Source organism: Gadus morhua, chromosome 1 (genome assembly GCF_902167405.1).
Source record: "Gadus morhua chromosome 1, gadMor3.0, whole genome shotgun sequence".
NCBI lineage: Eukaryota > Metazoa > Chordata > Actinopteri > Gadiformes > Gadidae > Gadus > Gadus morhua.
In genome coordinates, this window is record NC_044048.1 from 9,909,854 (window position 1) to 9,924,897 (window position 15,044).

The following is a 15,044-nucleotide window of genomic DNA, read 5'->3' on the forward strand; positions in this document are numbered from 1 at the left end:
ACACTTTATCTCAGGAAAGCTCTCAGGATTATGAAGGACCCCCACCAGCACATTAACTTTCACTCTGCTGCCGTCTGGCCGGCGAGACCAGAGCATCTGCTCTCACCTGCAGACTGAAGTAGGGTTTCTATCCGATCAGCCATCAGGATCCTCAACAGCCTGTGATTTCTTACATTCACATGTAAAAACTCATCATTACATTCTTAATTTATGACCTTATCACCCATAATAATATATTATAATTCATTTTCAACCTCATAATTGCGTGTAACTTTGACTTTTGCAAATAGCAGGATGTGCACATAGTTACAATTGGGATTTTGTATAGAATTTGTTTTAATTATATTATAACCATGTACTAATTTACTCATTTATTTATAGGCTGCTAATATTTATAGTATATTTTTATATATTCTTTCTCTCTAGCATGTTTTATCTTCCTTGTATTCTATGCCCTAGCAAGTAGTTCCTGGTGTCTAGTTGTAATAATTTCTGACAATAAACTACTTGAAATTGACTTCAAGATCAAGAAGAGCAGTTCTAAAGCGCAGTGTTTTGCGCCCAGATGTACGTGTGCAACTTATACACAGAGGCTATTTTAATGCAGTTGTGTATTGGCTTTTTCATAACTTGAAATGGACCAAAAGTATTAGTTCAGGCCAGTTGTGCATAGTGCATGGCTTTCATCACTTGTTCATAATGCTTTGGTTGAGTACAACGTTTAAAATACAGTTGTGTAGAGTGGAGTTCAGTTTAGGTAAATTGGACATTATCGTTTATTTTGTCTCATTTCAATAAACACATATACCCATTATAAGTTGGGTGATGTTCTTGCGACAGACCTGTTTAGTATTACATATAAGTGACCTAGCCAAGGTATATTTATGCTATTCTTACAACTAGTTTTTTTAAAGGGGTTGATTTTGAAATAATTCGTTCAACATATATAATACACCTGTCCATTATATCTATTTATACATGTATGTAACTCATTGTCTTTGCATATACAAAAAAAACCATAGATAAACTATGTTGGTGAAATGCAAAACACTTTTTCAATATGTAATCCTTCTCAGGTGTTCCCCCCATGACGGAAATGCGGAGTCGGACCATATGAATCATAAAGTGAGTAATAATAAAACTTGTTCTTCTATTTCTTGAACACACCCTTTACACGATGAACTATCGCAGAGAGCCGAGTGAGAGCTGACCAATAGAAATACACCATGCGGTCATCTGACCAATGAAAATGTATTACGCTATTGTGACGTAGAACCTTTCCTCCAATTAGCTTGACGTCTACTTGCGGGCCCGGATCCCTCTTCAACCTTCTGCTTTCTGGAGGGGCACCTTCAACCAGCTCCGCGGTGCACTGATAGTGGCTCTATTACCTCAAAAGTCTTAGTTTGGATCCAGACACTATCAAACATAATGTCTTTTCTAACCATCAGCCGGATAGCACCTAAGCTTCTCAATTCAAAGGTAAGAAATATTTTATGTCCAACCTAAACCCGTGGAGGTTAGCTTTCAAGGGAACGTGAACGGGCTAGCGATAGAGCTAACGACAAGCTAGCGAGTGTTACTCAAAGTGAGGTGCCGGCCCTTCAAGCACATCGTAAAAGTCAACTCACACATCGATGAACGTTTCAAATATAATGTATTACGGAGATTTACACGGGGTTTCCGGTTTGTAAAGCGGGGAATTAAAATGTATAACCTTATTTCTAGTGACACTTGACCGGAGCAGCGCAGCCCGGCCTGGCTTTGTGAGCCCCGACGTGTTGGCTGGTTAACCCCCCGTCTAACTAACCGGTTCACCTCTTCATTTCGCTCTAAGGGGAGCATTATTGTAGCTCAGTGACCTATTGTGAGCACTGAAGTCCCATTATTTAGAACAGGCTTTACTCCTGCATCTCTTTTCAACTCATTTGACCTTCACGTCATCGTTTACGTTGTTTGGTTACTTAAATTAAACTGTGGGCGAGTGGATTATCTCAAATTAGACATTAGTTAAAACAAGGTAGACTAACTACACCAATTTATATTAAAAAACAAACAAATTGAAGTTTATACGTATGTATACAAATACATACATTTTCATATTATGTAGAATTACATAAACTGGTGGCTCGTATGTTAGTGATATTGTTCTGCTTTCAACAGTAGTAGCTCTTATTGGTTACGACAGACAATGTGTCCATCTACTGCCCTAATAAAGTGTCCGATTTCCATAGAACTCTTTCACATTACGACTATGAGACTCATTTAGCTGCAGAATACAGTGTCCTCTCATTGGTCCTGTCCAGGGCTAGTCATTAAACTTAAGCTCAATATTGGACCATTTAACTATACACTGGAAGCTGTGCAGCTCTTTCAGGGTCATCATAACCTCATCACTGTTATTAGCAGGAATGTTTGCTTAAAGCTTCCTTACAGTCTGCAGTTAAATAGGGGTCATATAATAGCTTTTAAATAGGATAATATTTGTTTTGTGTTTGAAAAGTGGACAACGATGCATGTCATGTCATAATATGCTTAATTAGTGTGTTTCCATCATATATTAATTAACGTTTTTGAATTAAGCTCTGTAATTACAATTCAGCAATAACAATGCAGAGGAAAGCCTCTATCCTGCTGAGAAAATAATAATCCCATCCCTTCCATTAGGGCAGGTAGAAGATAGGAGTTACTAGTACCAAGAGATCCACAAGCGTGTGGTTGGGTTACATAATCTCTGCTGTCTGGACAATGTGTAACTGCGGTGAAATGAGCTCATGTCTTTTGGTCTTTGGGGGGAACCGCCAGGACCATAGTTCACTACGTTAGTGAAGCACGCCTGGGTTGCTCTTGGACACTAGCCAGCTGTCCTCAAGCCCCCTTAGCCCTCCCTTCCTTTAGACAGTCCTACCAGGGAGTCCCGTTTCAGTGACTGCTACCTACCATCGCAGCAAGATCACTATTTGGTTACTGAAGCTAATGTCATCGCTACACTAGCCGATAGCCGTTTTAATCCTACTTATCTACAGAACCTATATCTACTACCATCCCCTCTGATGTAAGAAGATATAATTGGCTCAGAACATTTTTACGATAGAAGCTAATGCACTGTTTCTAACTGAACCGCCATACCCGATATGTGCATTTTGTTGACAAGTTGTGGCAAAATTCAAATCTAGAAAGCTACACTTTCGCGGCACCTCCCCTAATCCAAACATGGTGTGCAGTATTGTATGCACCACCCTCTGATGTTGAGTTGAAGATGCCAAACGTAATGGCTTGGTTGCAAGCTAGGTTTAAAACACTAGCTGCTTGCTTATCGGCCGAGTCAATGCCAGATGGTTAGCTTCCATTGCACAAAGAAGCACCAGTAAAAGTTGTCCCTCGTTTGAGTTTCTAATTGATTTAAGTATGGCAAACGTGTGCAACGCTATGGACGGATGTAAAGTGACCTGCCTCATAAATGCCTTGATTTCTTGTTCACCAGAATGCCACATCTGCCCTGGTGGCTGCCAGACATGCCAGCGCAACAACTGTAAGTAATCCTTATCTTTCAGCTCCATAGTCTTATAGACTGCATGTTTTGAAGGATTGAGAAAAGAGAATTGTTTTCACTGTCGTTATGCCTCTCGATTCGGTTCCAACACTAAATCAAGCAATGTCAGTAACTAGATCCTAAGCAGAGTTTAACTTTGGCAGTTGAGGTTCATTTAATTAACCAGTTAATTTTTTTGCAGAATCTGAAGGATGTTATGGCAGACCTTATCCCCAAAGAACAGACCCGGATCAAGAACTTCAAACAGCAATACGGAAAAACCAACATTGGCCAAATCACTGTTGATATGGTGAGTCATTTCTGATATGCAATGCTGAGATTCAAAAACTTTTCATTTGTAATGCAAAGATTGCAAGATGCATACACATGTATGCTTTTAAACATAAGATACCCTTTGAATACTCTTCCCCTTGCTGTCGTTTGAGCGTTGGCTAATGACCTTATGTTCACTTGGTAGGGCAGTGTGAGCAGAGGGCATGTTACAGAGGACATTTTTTTTTAGCTGAGTCACAGAAGGGCTGACCTGTCATTGGCTACAGCAAACCTATATAGATTCCATATACTTTCACCAACGCAGCCATTTTATTTGAAATGTTGCTAATATCTGTACAGGTTTTGCATGTTATATCTAGATTTGGTTACTACATTGTAAATAATTCTCAAGTTGATAGGGTCCAGGTTGAATCAAGTTAATACTTGGTGAAAATTAACACTTCAATAATAACAATGTACTTTGATCAGAAGATAAAAGATCTTGGTTATTAATTGTTATCTTGACACCTTGACCAACTGTAAAAAACATTGTAAAGTCAGGTGGACAATAAAAAAGTTTGACGATTCATGTTTTAGTAGAGGTCACCTTTAACTTGTCAATGTCTCTCTTGTGAACATACAGGTGTATGGCGGTATGAGGGGAATGAAGGGGCTGGTGTATGAGACGTCTGTGCTGGATCCAGATGAGGTGTGTATGCTAAAGGGCAACCATAACGAAAAATATTTTGTGTGTCTTTATGATACCTCTGCTGTATAGGCCCATCTCTGCCGAGTTTAGCTTCCATCAAGGTAGCAACCCCAAATTCTTCACCCTTGCTCTCTCACTTGTTCAGGGAATCCGGTTCCGTGGCTACAGCATTCCAGAGTGTCAGGGTCTGCTGCCCAAGGCGCCAGGAGGGCAGGAGCCACTGCCTGAAGGTCTCTTCTGGCTGCTCATCACAGGACAGGTGCCCACCGAAGAACAGGTGAGCATACGGATGACGGACACAACCGTATTTTAGAGACGCACACCACAAAAGGCTCTGTTCAGAATATGCTGAGATGGCAAAACATGTTTACAGACGGTGATGTGATGGCTGTTATTCTGTTGGAGTGTCTTCTCTTGAGAGTGTTCTGTGATAAGATCCTGCTGTTTCAAGTAAAGGCCAGCATACAGCAAGTTGTGCGGGTTTGCCGTAATGCCAGATTTTGAAGATGCCTGCTTTGTTCTGGGTTTTTGTCCTTTAGGTCAGCTGGCTGTCCAAAGAATGGGCGAAAAGAGCTGCTCTCCCCTCGCATGTGGTCACCATGTTGGACAACTTCCCCACCAACCTGCACCCCATGTCTCAGTTCAGCGCAGCCATCACAGCGCTCAACAGCGAGAGTGGCTTTGCACGGGCCTACTCCGAGGGGGTCCACAAGTCCAAGTACTGGGAGGTGAGGGCCACTTTAGCACATGCACTCCCCTCTAGTCCCTTGGATGTCTAGGTCCTCTGGCGGGGGGGGGGGGACTTTTATGTTCTACAAACCTCACAGGGATCATCATGGTTCTGATTAGTTGTGACCTGACGTGGTCTCCTTCCCCTGCGCTAGTTTGTCTATGAGGACTCCATGGACCTGATTGCCAAGCTGCCCTGCGTCGCAGCCAAGATCTACCGCAACTTGTACCGCGAGGGCAGCAGCATCGGAGCCATCGACTCCAACCTGGACTGGTCCCACAACTTCACCAACATGCTCGGCTACAGCGACGCCCAGTTCACTGAGCTGATGAGGCTGTACCTCACCATTCACAGGTACGGCGTGTAGCAACAAGGAACGCCCGCTTGGTGGGTCTTGGCTTTTTCCCTACTCAAGCTCAAAGCAGTATACCATTATGGGGAAATACAGCAGGGGTGTAATGCCTTTTTGTTTCCTAAGGCTATATGAAATATTTTTTAGCGCCAGACCGGAATCATCACCTATTTATTTCATTTTTGAGTCTGAATGTATTGCTGCACCCTCTTCTTACAAAATACCAAAAACGGGCAGACCCTTTCCCCTTGAGTGAGTCAATGGATAGGATTGTGGGGGCGGTGATCATATTCTGCCCCCTAGTGGCCCTAATTATACGTGCTTTTTAAGCCCAATGGGATCCCCTGCTCATGAGATCAGATTGTCGGTCGGTTTTAAAAGGATTGTCTTGATTGTTTTCTTATGCCCTGCTTTCTGCCCTCCTTTCCTCCACCAGTGACCACGAGGGAGGCAATGTCAGTGCCCACACCAGCCACTTGGTGGGCAGTGCTCTGTCTGACCCCTACCTGTCCTTCAGCGCAGCCATGAACGGCCTGGCGGGACCTCTGCACGGCCTGGCCAACCAGGTTTGTCCTTCTTGTCCTTTCGATGGAATATTTAGTAAGAACACTGTTGCATATGGATGTTACTATTCACCCATTTGAATCGGTTGGCAGGACCCAAATTGATCTATATGTATCGGGCAAGATTTTGAACATTACTTATTGCCGTTTCTCAAATTAAGTTTCCGCCTTCCAAATGCATCATGATTGACCTTTACGATTTTTAACTGCGAATCAGAAACTGATTGACAAATGATCTGGGTTCTGTTTCAGAAGCAAATGCAGTTGTAAAAACCCTATTTGCTCATGTACCCATACGTCATGGCAGCAGGAGGCATTATGTTTCGGTTCTGTATGGCTTGTTTGGCTGTCAAGTTCAACAACTCCCGCAAACATATCTGTGATGGCATTTCTAATACAGTTATTGACATAAGGGAAAGGATCCCTATGGATAAATACAACTTACTTCTTTACCTTGCCCTTGAGAGTTGAGTTGGAAAGTAGGAAATGTCCCTGTTGTTATCTGTAGTCTCGTTACCCTGCCTCACCCAAATCGTTCACACCCAGCTCTGCTTTCTGTAGGCGTCTCCAACAACTTCACTCCTCTTCCCAACTCTCACCCAAGGTTCCAACGTAGTCTTTCACGACATTACAGAGCAAGACTTCACCTGTAGCGACGCTTGATAAGACACAATGAAACACAGACGGATCAAGCCAAAGGTCCTCCTAGAATAACCATCTGAGCCTGTCATTGGCAAAAACAAGTGCATTTAGATGATTTACATTGACGTAGTGCTATTGCCTTAAAAGGTTACATTGCACTCCTTAGGGGCTGTCATTGATGAAGCACTTTAGCTCAATACTGGACCCATTAATAACATTGTGTGCATTAGTCTCTTACACCCAAAATGATGGTGAGATAGGGTCCAGGTCGATGAAGTTATCCTTTAGTATTTTTTGTATTTTTTTGTGGCTTCCATTTTCTGTAATTATATTTAACGGCTTCAATTTTACTACATCAGTACACAGGTATCGGTTAGTACCCCAAGGTGAGTACTTGGTTAAATGGTACTTTTCACCCCTAAATCAAACTAATGACACTGAATAATTTCAAAGTAAAAGCATTGTCGATGATGGTATTAAGACGCCTGTACAATCATGCCTCTGCATATTCAACTCTCACTGATTGTATTGTAAATGTTCCCCTGTATTCCTGCACAAGCACTAGACCACCATAACGTTGTCTATATCTCATTTTATTTGACAGTGCTCTGTGTATTGTCTCTTCTGTCCATCAGGAGGTGCTGGTGTGGCTGACTGCGCTGCAGAAAGAGCTGGGTGGAGAGGTGTCCGATGAGAGAATGAGAGACTACATCTGGAACACACTCAAGTCTGGCAGGGTAAAGTCCACTATAAACGCACCTTAGCCCTCTCAGTTGAGCTTTGAACAAGGGTAATTTGTGGCATCTTGACACCATTTCAAATATTCCCCCCTCTCTCTGTGCTACAGGTGGTGCCTGGCTATGGCCACGCTGTGCTGAGGAAGACCGACCCACGTTATACCTGCCAGCAGGAGTTTGCCCTGAAACACCTGCCCAATGACCCCCTGTTCAAGATGGTGGCCCAGCTCTACAAGATTGTTCCCAACGTGCTGCTGGAGCAGGGCAAGGCCAAGAACCCATGGCCTAATGTGGACGCCCATAGTGGGGTGCTCCTGCAGGTAATGATATTTTGAGTTATCGACATTCACGGTAGGGGGAGATTTAATAAAAGTCCACGTAGTGATGTAATGTGTAGCAAAATGCATTTTCAGAATGGACACGTGAGAATCATTTGCAGCGGCCCCGTTTCTGCTCCCCCTGAACCATGTGCCTCTTTCTCGTTTGCAGTACTACGGCATGACGGAGATGAATTACTACACAGTGCTGTTTGGCGTGTCCCGCGCCCTGGGCGTGCTGGCCCAGCTGGTGTGGAGCCGAGCGCTGGGCTTCCCCCTGGAGCGCCCCAAGTCCATGAGCACAGAGGGACTCATGAGTCTGGTGGGGACCAAGTCGGGCTGATCGCACCCGCTGAGATGGAGGGGAGGAGAGGGTGGGGGGTGGCGGTTGTAAGGGAGAGGAAAAGTATATTAAATGTAAAATAAGTTTACTGCTGTCCTTCTCACCACCAAGGGGAAAGGGATTCAAAGAGGCGGTGAACTGTAAAGGTCCTTTCACACATGAGGTAAATTCAAATTGTCATGCACTTTGGTGTAGAAGTCAGTCGAGTTTGCTCAACATACTTTCTCATTTGGAAAATTTGAAGAAAATGCACCATTTTCATTATGGGCTCATGTGCGTACCATCACACGGCTGCTGGGATTGCTTACAATTGACCCCAAGCATGGCATTTGAATTTGACTCCAAATCGAAGATGACTGAGGCATTGATTGGAACTTAATGGGTTGAAACGCTTTTTGATTTGTTTGCAGAAAATGTAAAAATTATGATCAAAAAGAAAGTGCCCCTTGCAGAAACACATTCTTTGTCTTCTATGCAATCTCCCCAAAGGTCCTTCTGCCCAGGCTATTGGTAGACCTCACTCCCAATATGAACACTCCAGTTGAGGTTAAAGGCCCTTCCCAAACCATAGAGTAAATCCATGCGTAATGAAACCTTTAGATTTATCCAGATATAAAACACAATTAGTAAAAAGCTCTTGGTATCCCCTTTCTCTCTGAACTAGTGTGTTCTTATGACCACTTTCACCTCTATGATCAAAATAACTAGATCTTGTCTTCATTTTACAATGGGCTTTGTGCTTGGTGGTTGCTCTGAAGAGCAGTACAGAGTACCAAAGAAACCTGATGGTGTACAGAAACAGTGACATTAGATATTACAGTAGAGGTGTTTTTAATGTGCTTATGGTTGATGCTTAAGAGCAAGCTTGAATACATGTGGGGTGGGTGGGTCCGTCTTTTCTCTTTGCAGGTGTATGATTGTAACGTTATCCCAGGCCAACTACTCCAAAATGAGCACTTGCTAGTTTGGAATCCCTCATTTATAGCAGTAGACTCCCCAGATTGATTAAGTGTCCTTTTGTATGGAGTTTTATTTTGGGTGTTAAATATGTATAAAACGATAGTCTGTGGGCTTGCAATGTGGTTTTATTTATACACTATGTACATAGGTATATATATATATATAAATGTATAGCTTGAATGTATGAGCTCTACGTCAAACATGTTGCTCCTATAACCACAATTACCAAGTAGAAGAACAACCTTGTGTTCCAATCTCACTCGTCGCTGAAAGTGTGACCTCTGCTTTCCGAAAATTCTCCCGTTGATCTAAAATTCACTGTGTCTAACCTGTGTATATAAGTGATTTTTGCCTAGTTGTATGGGCTTAGCTGGTGCAGGTGTTAGTTTTGAATGTTTCAAGCTTGCTCTTTTGTCTGAGGTCTGTTCAGTTTCTATCGTTTGTAGACACTCCATTTTGTGTGTAGTAACGGCTTAATAGTCTGTACATGTTGCTCATTCACTTGCAGAATTTTTAATTTCTATGGCTTCCTCCCCTTGCTCAGTTTCTGATTTTGTTCTCTTCCATATGCTTAGTGTATGAGGATGTTATTTTGATCGTAGAGAGTGTAACGGTTGTGTGCGGTAGCTGGGATGTATTCACTGAGGAAAGAATCACAACAGGAACAAACTGGGATAGGTCAGATGGGCAAGAGCTGCCCTGACTGAACAAATATCCGAAAACCTAACAAAAATAGAAAAAACAATAAAAGTTTTTATTAACAAAGACCTTGAAGTTGTTTTTGGTTTTTCAAAACAAACCGCCTTGATCTGAATTAGGAAATGTAGGAGTGGAAAACACATTCAACAAACAAACAAAGTCAACCAAACTCATTTTACTATTGATAAATTGCAGGGGGAACACGTTTTTAATGCCCAGTCCCATATTTAAATATCAACATCATCCTCTGCCTTCCATGCGTCTCCAGTAGAATGGTGAAGACGGTCTTGTGTTGAAAGATGGGCAACCTCAAGTGCGCAGACGTTCCAAATGGGCACCTATCCCTGGTGCCGTTATTAATAACTGTTCCAAATACCATCTCCCCTCTCCGGTTTCCCGCTCCCCTTGGAGACGCCTCTGTCCCACAGAGCTTTTGTCAGTGCCAACATGGGGAGCTCTCACACTGGGCAACGCATGTGATGCTGACGTGCACGTAACATATCTAGCATGCCTGAGGGTGCATAGGAAATAATTACATCTTTAACTGCCTGCGCGCGCACACACACACAATACTTTGCCCGCATCAACGTGGTGCACAGAAACCAAAAATAATTTGATGCAATATTAACTTCATAAACTTTATTTTCAGAATATTTTTAACTTAAATACAACTGAAATGCAGAGTATTCACAAATGTACATGTAGGCTCTCAAGTGAAATATTAGAGCCAAAGATTGATAATTCACACTTTCTGACTGAGGGAGAGGGGTTGGGGATGGGGGTGATTCAAACAATAAGGTGCTGTATAAGCTTCAACTGTCTCGCCTACTTTTAGGGTTTAAAGGTATGACTATTTGTATCTTAAGTAAAAGGTAAACTGAAGAACATTTGTGTATCCACATTTAGGAGGTATGTAATAAGCCATCTAGTGTGCCATAACTACTATACCCCCGTGTCTTTTCATGTAACAGCCATGATGCAGATATGAACAGAAATTGTTTAAAGAACAGGGCTGCTATATACTATTCTACGACCGGGAAACTTCCTGAGGAGAGAAATAGTCAGAGTACAGTGGGTGTTTATGTTGATGGTCCTTTAATACACTTAAACTCAGTTGAGAGTAAGAGATCATATTATTGAGGTGTATTACAGACAATTTTAGATATTGTAGTAGTTGAATGTAGTGAATTCACCTAAAATATAACTTGATTATGTAATCTATTTTCTGGTAGAATTTGCATAGCTTAAATATTAATATTGCACTCATCTATAATTGGAAGGAGGATAGTTTATTTGATTAATTTCCTTGTTTTAGTTAATGGGTATGTCACTGTACAGGGCCGTAAGATAAGCCATTCTGCAATTGTGTAGGAAAATTCCCCTTTTTCAAACTAAATACCTTTAACGATCAACTTCAAGTTAAAGCTCTGCATCACAACAAAACAAGTGAGACGAAACCTAAATTAACTTAAGTCAAAATGTACCATCACCCTCTGCAAAAAACTATCAGATCACACAATGGAGGAGAGCGAGATGTCTAGCTTCCAACAAGCATGGCACAATTCATTTAGAAATTAATAAAACACTGCTGCGTTAAATCAATAACGTATGAAATTAAAACCCAATATCTGTCGGCATACATCCAAGCTCAATAACATCATCTTATTAAAACTCTGCTTTAAACATAAATAATATATATCAATGAAATTCCCTAATGCGATAAGCGGAGGCTAAAATCTAAACAGAAGAGTTAGATCCCAACTTAAAAAGGATGGTTGCTAGTGAGTGAGATTCTGGCCCCGCTGTTGGCTGTTTCCAGCTACATTGTGAACAGAATAGCAACAAGTCAGCCTCAACGGGTGTAACTTTCAAATACATTACATATCATGTGTGTTATTATATTGTCAAAGAATGCCAATATTTGACTCACTGCCATTCATTTGTATATTACTTAAGGATCAAGTAACAGGCGATATTCTGGGGGAGAGGATGCTGGATTTATGTAGAAGAAGTTTGTAACAGCGCACGGTTTTACCTGCAAAAGAAGAACCTTACAGTAGAGGTAAGTGGAAAATAACACTCAGTTGGCCTATTTAAAAATAAATAATGTGATGAGCCCGGGTTTGGTGCAGGAATGAGCGTTGCGTCGACTCATTCTTTGTGAGCGATATCGGAGCGTTCTGCTGCTCGTTCTTCGTGGAGAAGGACAACAACAGTGGGAGGGCGTCATGCAGATCTGAGTGAGAGTGTGTGTGTCGAGGGACTAAGGTTTGTTTGGTGTTGGTAAGGCTGGAGGAGGGCGGATGGGGGGGCAGCCTCACGTGTGGTGCACCTCGTGGAACATCAGCTCCCGTGGGATGCGCGTCTCCGGGCCGAAGAGCTTGCCTGCGCGCCGCTCGAAGGCGGCAACGTTCTGCTTCACGACCTCGTCGAAGAACACCGTGGCCAGCTGGGAGTGCAGGAGGGAGCGGAACTCAAAGGAGATCTGGGGAGGAGACAACAAGGGCGACGTTCAACTCAAGACACAGAGCCACGAGACGGCTGCTACTGACATGAGATGTCAAAGATATTGAAAAGCTGAATGAAAACAAAAGCAAAATTAAGTAAAATAAATGAGGACTAGAACGGCGCCCGGTACTTACTGAAAAGTCTACAGTGCAGGTGCGGGGGTAGCCGGGGATGCCAGGACTGAAGCGCCATATTGTTTCCAGGTGGTTGAACAGCTTTCCGTCCGTACACACAGCCTAAGACCAGCCAAACATGGGAACATTTCTAAAGCATAATCAACAGCCTACATCCTCTTCCTGAACCAAAACAAAACAAAACAAAAAGGCACTTACCTTAACAAGATGGGGCCTGACATTGGTGATCATAGATGTGTATCTCTCTACCACTGGCGGGAACCCCACTTCAAGGTGAGCTTTGGCGTGGCCTGCTCTTTTCATGATGGTCTGGGACTTTGTACACCAGGGCACAAAGAGCTTGTACTCGTCCACATTGGAGACCACTTCGTACATCTCCAGCATGGAGTACCTGAGGCAGTTAAAAAATAAAAACACCACATATAACTCAACACACAAATTCCACTGGAAAACGTCTGGACACTGCTGAAATTAGTCAGCTAAGGCTTAGTTATTACCCAAGTATTCTGCGCTCCGAGTACTCCTTCCGTTTGTTGGTGAAGCTGATGAAGCCTCTGCTTTGAGGAAGAGCTGCCATCGTTTCAGAGTCTTTGAGGCAAAGCACTCTGGGAGTTCTGGTCATTAGGATGCCACAGGAGGACAAATGTCTAAACGTTCAGGGGAAAGCTAGAATAAGCTGTATTCCAGAAAGAGTACAAACTGTTGTCAACACCACCCACCACCATCAATGACAATTACATTCCAGGTGTCCAAAACAAAGTCATTTGCTGGATTTTTACACTGAGCTCCAGTAGGGTATGGAAGCTCTGTGTGGTGTTAAAGTATATGCTGGTATTTTCGAGTTTTAGCTGTAACGTGACATTCGCTCTGTATAAAAAGAGTGCAAAAGTTGTTCTGGAAACATAGAACTTGACAGCTGTCAAAGGGACGCAGGACAGCTAATAATATACCTTGCATTTACAAGTATCCCCAGTGTGATCCATGTCAACAGAACCCGGAGAGCTTACCTGATGTTCTGGCGGAGGCGCTCTCTTGAGCCCGCGGTGCGGCATGACTGGTGGGAGCCCAGGGTGGCGATCTCTAGAAACTCACTGAATGTTCGCACACCCATGGGTAAACGACGTAAACTAGCCGGGACTGCCATGGAAAATGACTTCTAGAAGGTATCCTATCCTCGTTCCAGTCAGGAGACCCCCAGTCGTGTCTAGGGAACCTGCCCAAAACAAGGTGTTGTCAAACAACCGGCGTTGGCTTCCTCAGTCAGACGGATATATATATACACACTAGTGACGCCTGTTTAACCTCGATGTACCTTTCTAGCTTACCAGTTGACATTCGTTAGAGAGCAACCTCACACTTACCTAGCTGTCACAATCACTGCTGATCCGACTATCAGCCGACACGGTGCATTACGCCTTATCAGCCGAGACACTAGCCACCGGCGGCTAGCTTAGCCTTTATAAACTATTCTGATTCCCACGACCTGTGGCCGCGTTCCGTTATTACCATACACACTTGTGTTATTCCATTTCTCAAGCGTTTAGTATATATGTCAAAAGTGTATAATAGTATTCCCCTTCCTGTTGTTGTCAAATGACATTAGAGTCACTCGACCTTCTGCAGCGGGAAGAGGGAGCTGGTGGTCAGCTGGGAGGGCAGCCCTTTTCTTCTTGGCTCACCGTCCGTCTTCGTCGCTCCACTAAACAAGCCGGGTTAAGAAACGCACTAACGCCGCCCTGCTGGCCGGAGTGCGACCATTAGATCCAGGATGGCCACTCCAGCCTATTAATTCATTATAATATATATAGCGTCTTCCTTGCTGCTTTTACTTTTTTTTTTTCTGTGGAAGGATAAATGGCCTTGGTTTAAGGCTGAGGTGCCCATGAACCGCTGCTTTGTTATAATGTGTATATGGCAGATTCATCTAATCAAGCCCTGCCTGCGCTCATTATTATTCATATTGCATAAATAGGTAGGGAACGATTTATTATGTATAGCTTCATATGTTTTATATAAATGGTTACAGAAAATGTTTTTGTATCATAAAGATCGAATTATTTTGTTTATGACTTTGTTTTGATAGTTATTATATACTTGAAGTAACTATGTTAGGCAGCCAAATATACGATTTAATCATCATATGTAATTAATTGATAATATGTCAAAAAGTGGGCTTAGATTCAATCTTCTTCAACACTGCCCTGATTAGCTCTGACATTATTCAACTACACTCCTTCCAAACTTTTGCTTTGATATTAAATGTATTCTTGCAGAGTATTTACAAACATTGCTATTGGTTCACAGTTTTTCTGAAGCAGGAACTTTCCTTGGATGCTGTCCTTTCCGTTACATAACAGAGGCCAGTTTGATGATGGTGACTTAACTACTCTATTATTTGTATTGCTCGGAAAGTGGAAAGGATGTCATGCCATCTTGTAATTCTATTTGGTCTCCGGTCCACCTCATTTTCACTATAGTGTTTTTGAAATAAGGTCTATGAGCTAATTTCCACAATGTCTAAATCTTGATACTGCTATCCCATGCT

The 15,044-nt window shown here is 42.6% G+C and overlaps 2 protein-coding genes across 3 annotated transcripts; one reads left to right on the plus strand and one right to left on the minus strand.

The window, feature by feature from the left end:
* The first annotated feature begins 1,275 nt into the window (after positions 1 to 1,275).
* cs (citrate synthase) lies at positions 1,276 to 9,925 on the plus strand. Its single transcript, XM_030352541.1, has 11 exons — positions 1,276 to 1,482; positions 3,485 to 3,532; positions 3,735 to 3,842; positions 4,449 to 4,514; positions 4,660 to 4,791; positions 5,054 to 5,242; positions 5,399 to 5,598; positions 6,033 to 6,162; positions 7,437 to 7,538; positions 7,649 to 7,858; positions 8,028 to 9,925. The coding sequence occupies exons 1-11, from the start codon at positions 1,432 to 1,434 to the stop codon at positions 8,196 to 8,198; spliced, it is 1,407 nt and encodes a 468-aa protein (XP_030208401.1). The 5' UTR covers positions 1,276 to 1,431; the 3' UTR covers positions 8,199 to 9,925.
* Positions 9,926 to 10,481: 556 nt separating this feature from the next.
* On the minus strand, positions 10,482 to 14,190 carry coq10a (coenzyme Q10A). Of its 2 annotated transcripts, none has more exons than XM_030352554.1 (6): positions 13,861 to 14,184; positions 13,507 to 13,712; positions 12,997 to 13,146; positions 12,698 to 12,890; positions 12,500 to 12,601; positions 10,482 to 12,342 (listed from the first exon to the last, which is right to left on the minus strand). In XM_030352554.1, the coding sequence occupies exons 2-6, from the start codon at positions 13,641 to 13,643 to the stop codon at positions 12,175 to 12,177; spliced, it is 750 nt and encodes a 249-aa protein (XP_030208414.1). In that variant the 5' UTR covers positions 13,644 to 13,712; positions 13,861 to 14,184; the 3' UTR covers positions 10,482 to 12,174. The 2 variants fall into 2 exon arrangements, with proteins under 2 accessions (XP_030208414.1, XP_030208424.1); XM_030352564.1 differs by having other exon boundaries at positions 12,175 to 12,342; positions 14,114 to 14,190.
* Positions 14,191 to 15,044: the final 854 nt, after the last annotated feature.

Coding starts and splice junctions, on each gene's coding strand:
- cs (XM_030352541.1), top strand. CDS start 1,432: ATGTCTTTTCTAACCATCAGCCGGATAGCACCTAAGCTTCTCAATTCA. Junction 3,843..4,448: donor GCCAAATCACTGTTGATATG/GTGAGTCATTTC, acceptor GTGAACATACAG/GTGTATGGCGGTATGAGGGG. Junction 5,243..5,398: donor ACAAGTCCAAGTACTGGGAG/GTGAGGGCCACT, acceptor CCCCTGCGCTAG/TTTGTCTATGAGGACTCCAT.
- coq10a (XM_030352554.1), bottom strand. CDS start 13,643: ATGGCAGTCCCGGCTAGTTTACGTCGTTTACCCATGGGTGTGCGAACA. Junction 12,602..12,697: donor TCAGGCCCCATCTTGTTAAG/GTAAGTGCCTTT, acceptor GGCTGGTCTTAG/GCTGTGTGTACGGACGGAAA. Junction 12,343..12,499: donor CCTGCACTGTAGACTTTTCA/GTAAGTACCGGG, acceptor TCTCCTCCCCAG/ATCTCCTTTGAGTTCCGCTC.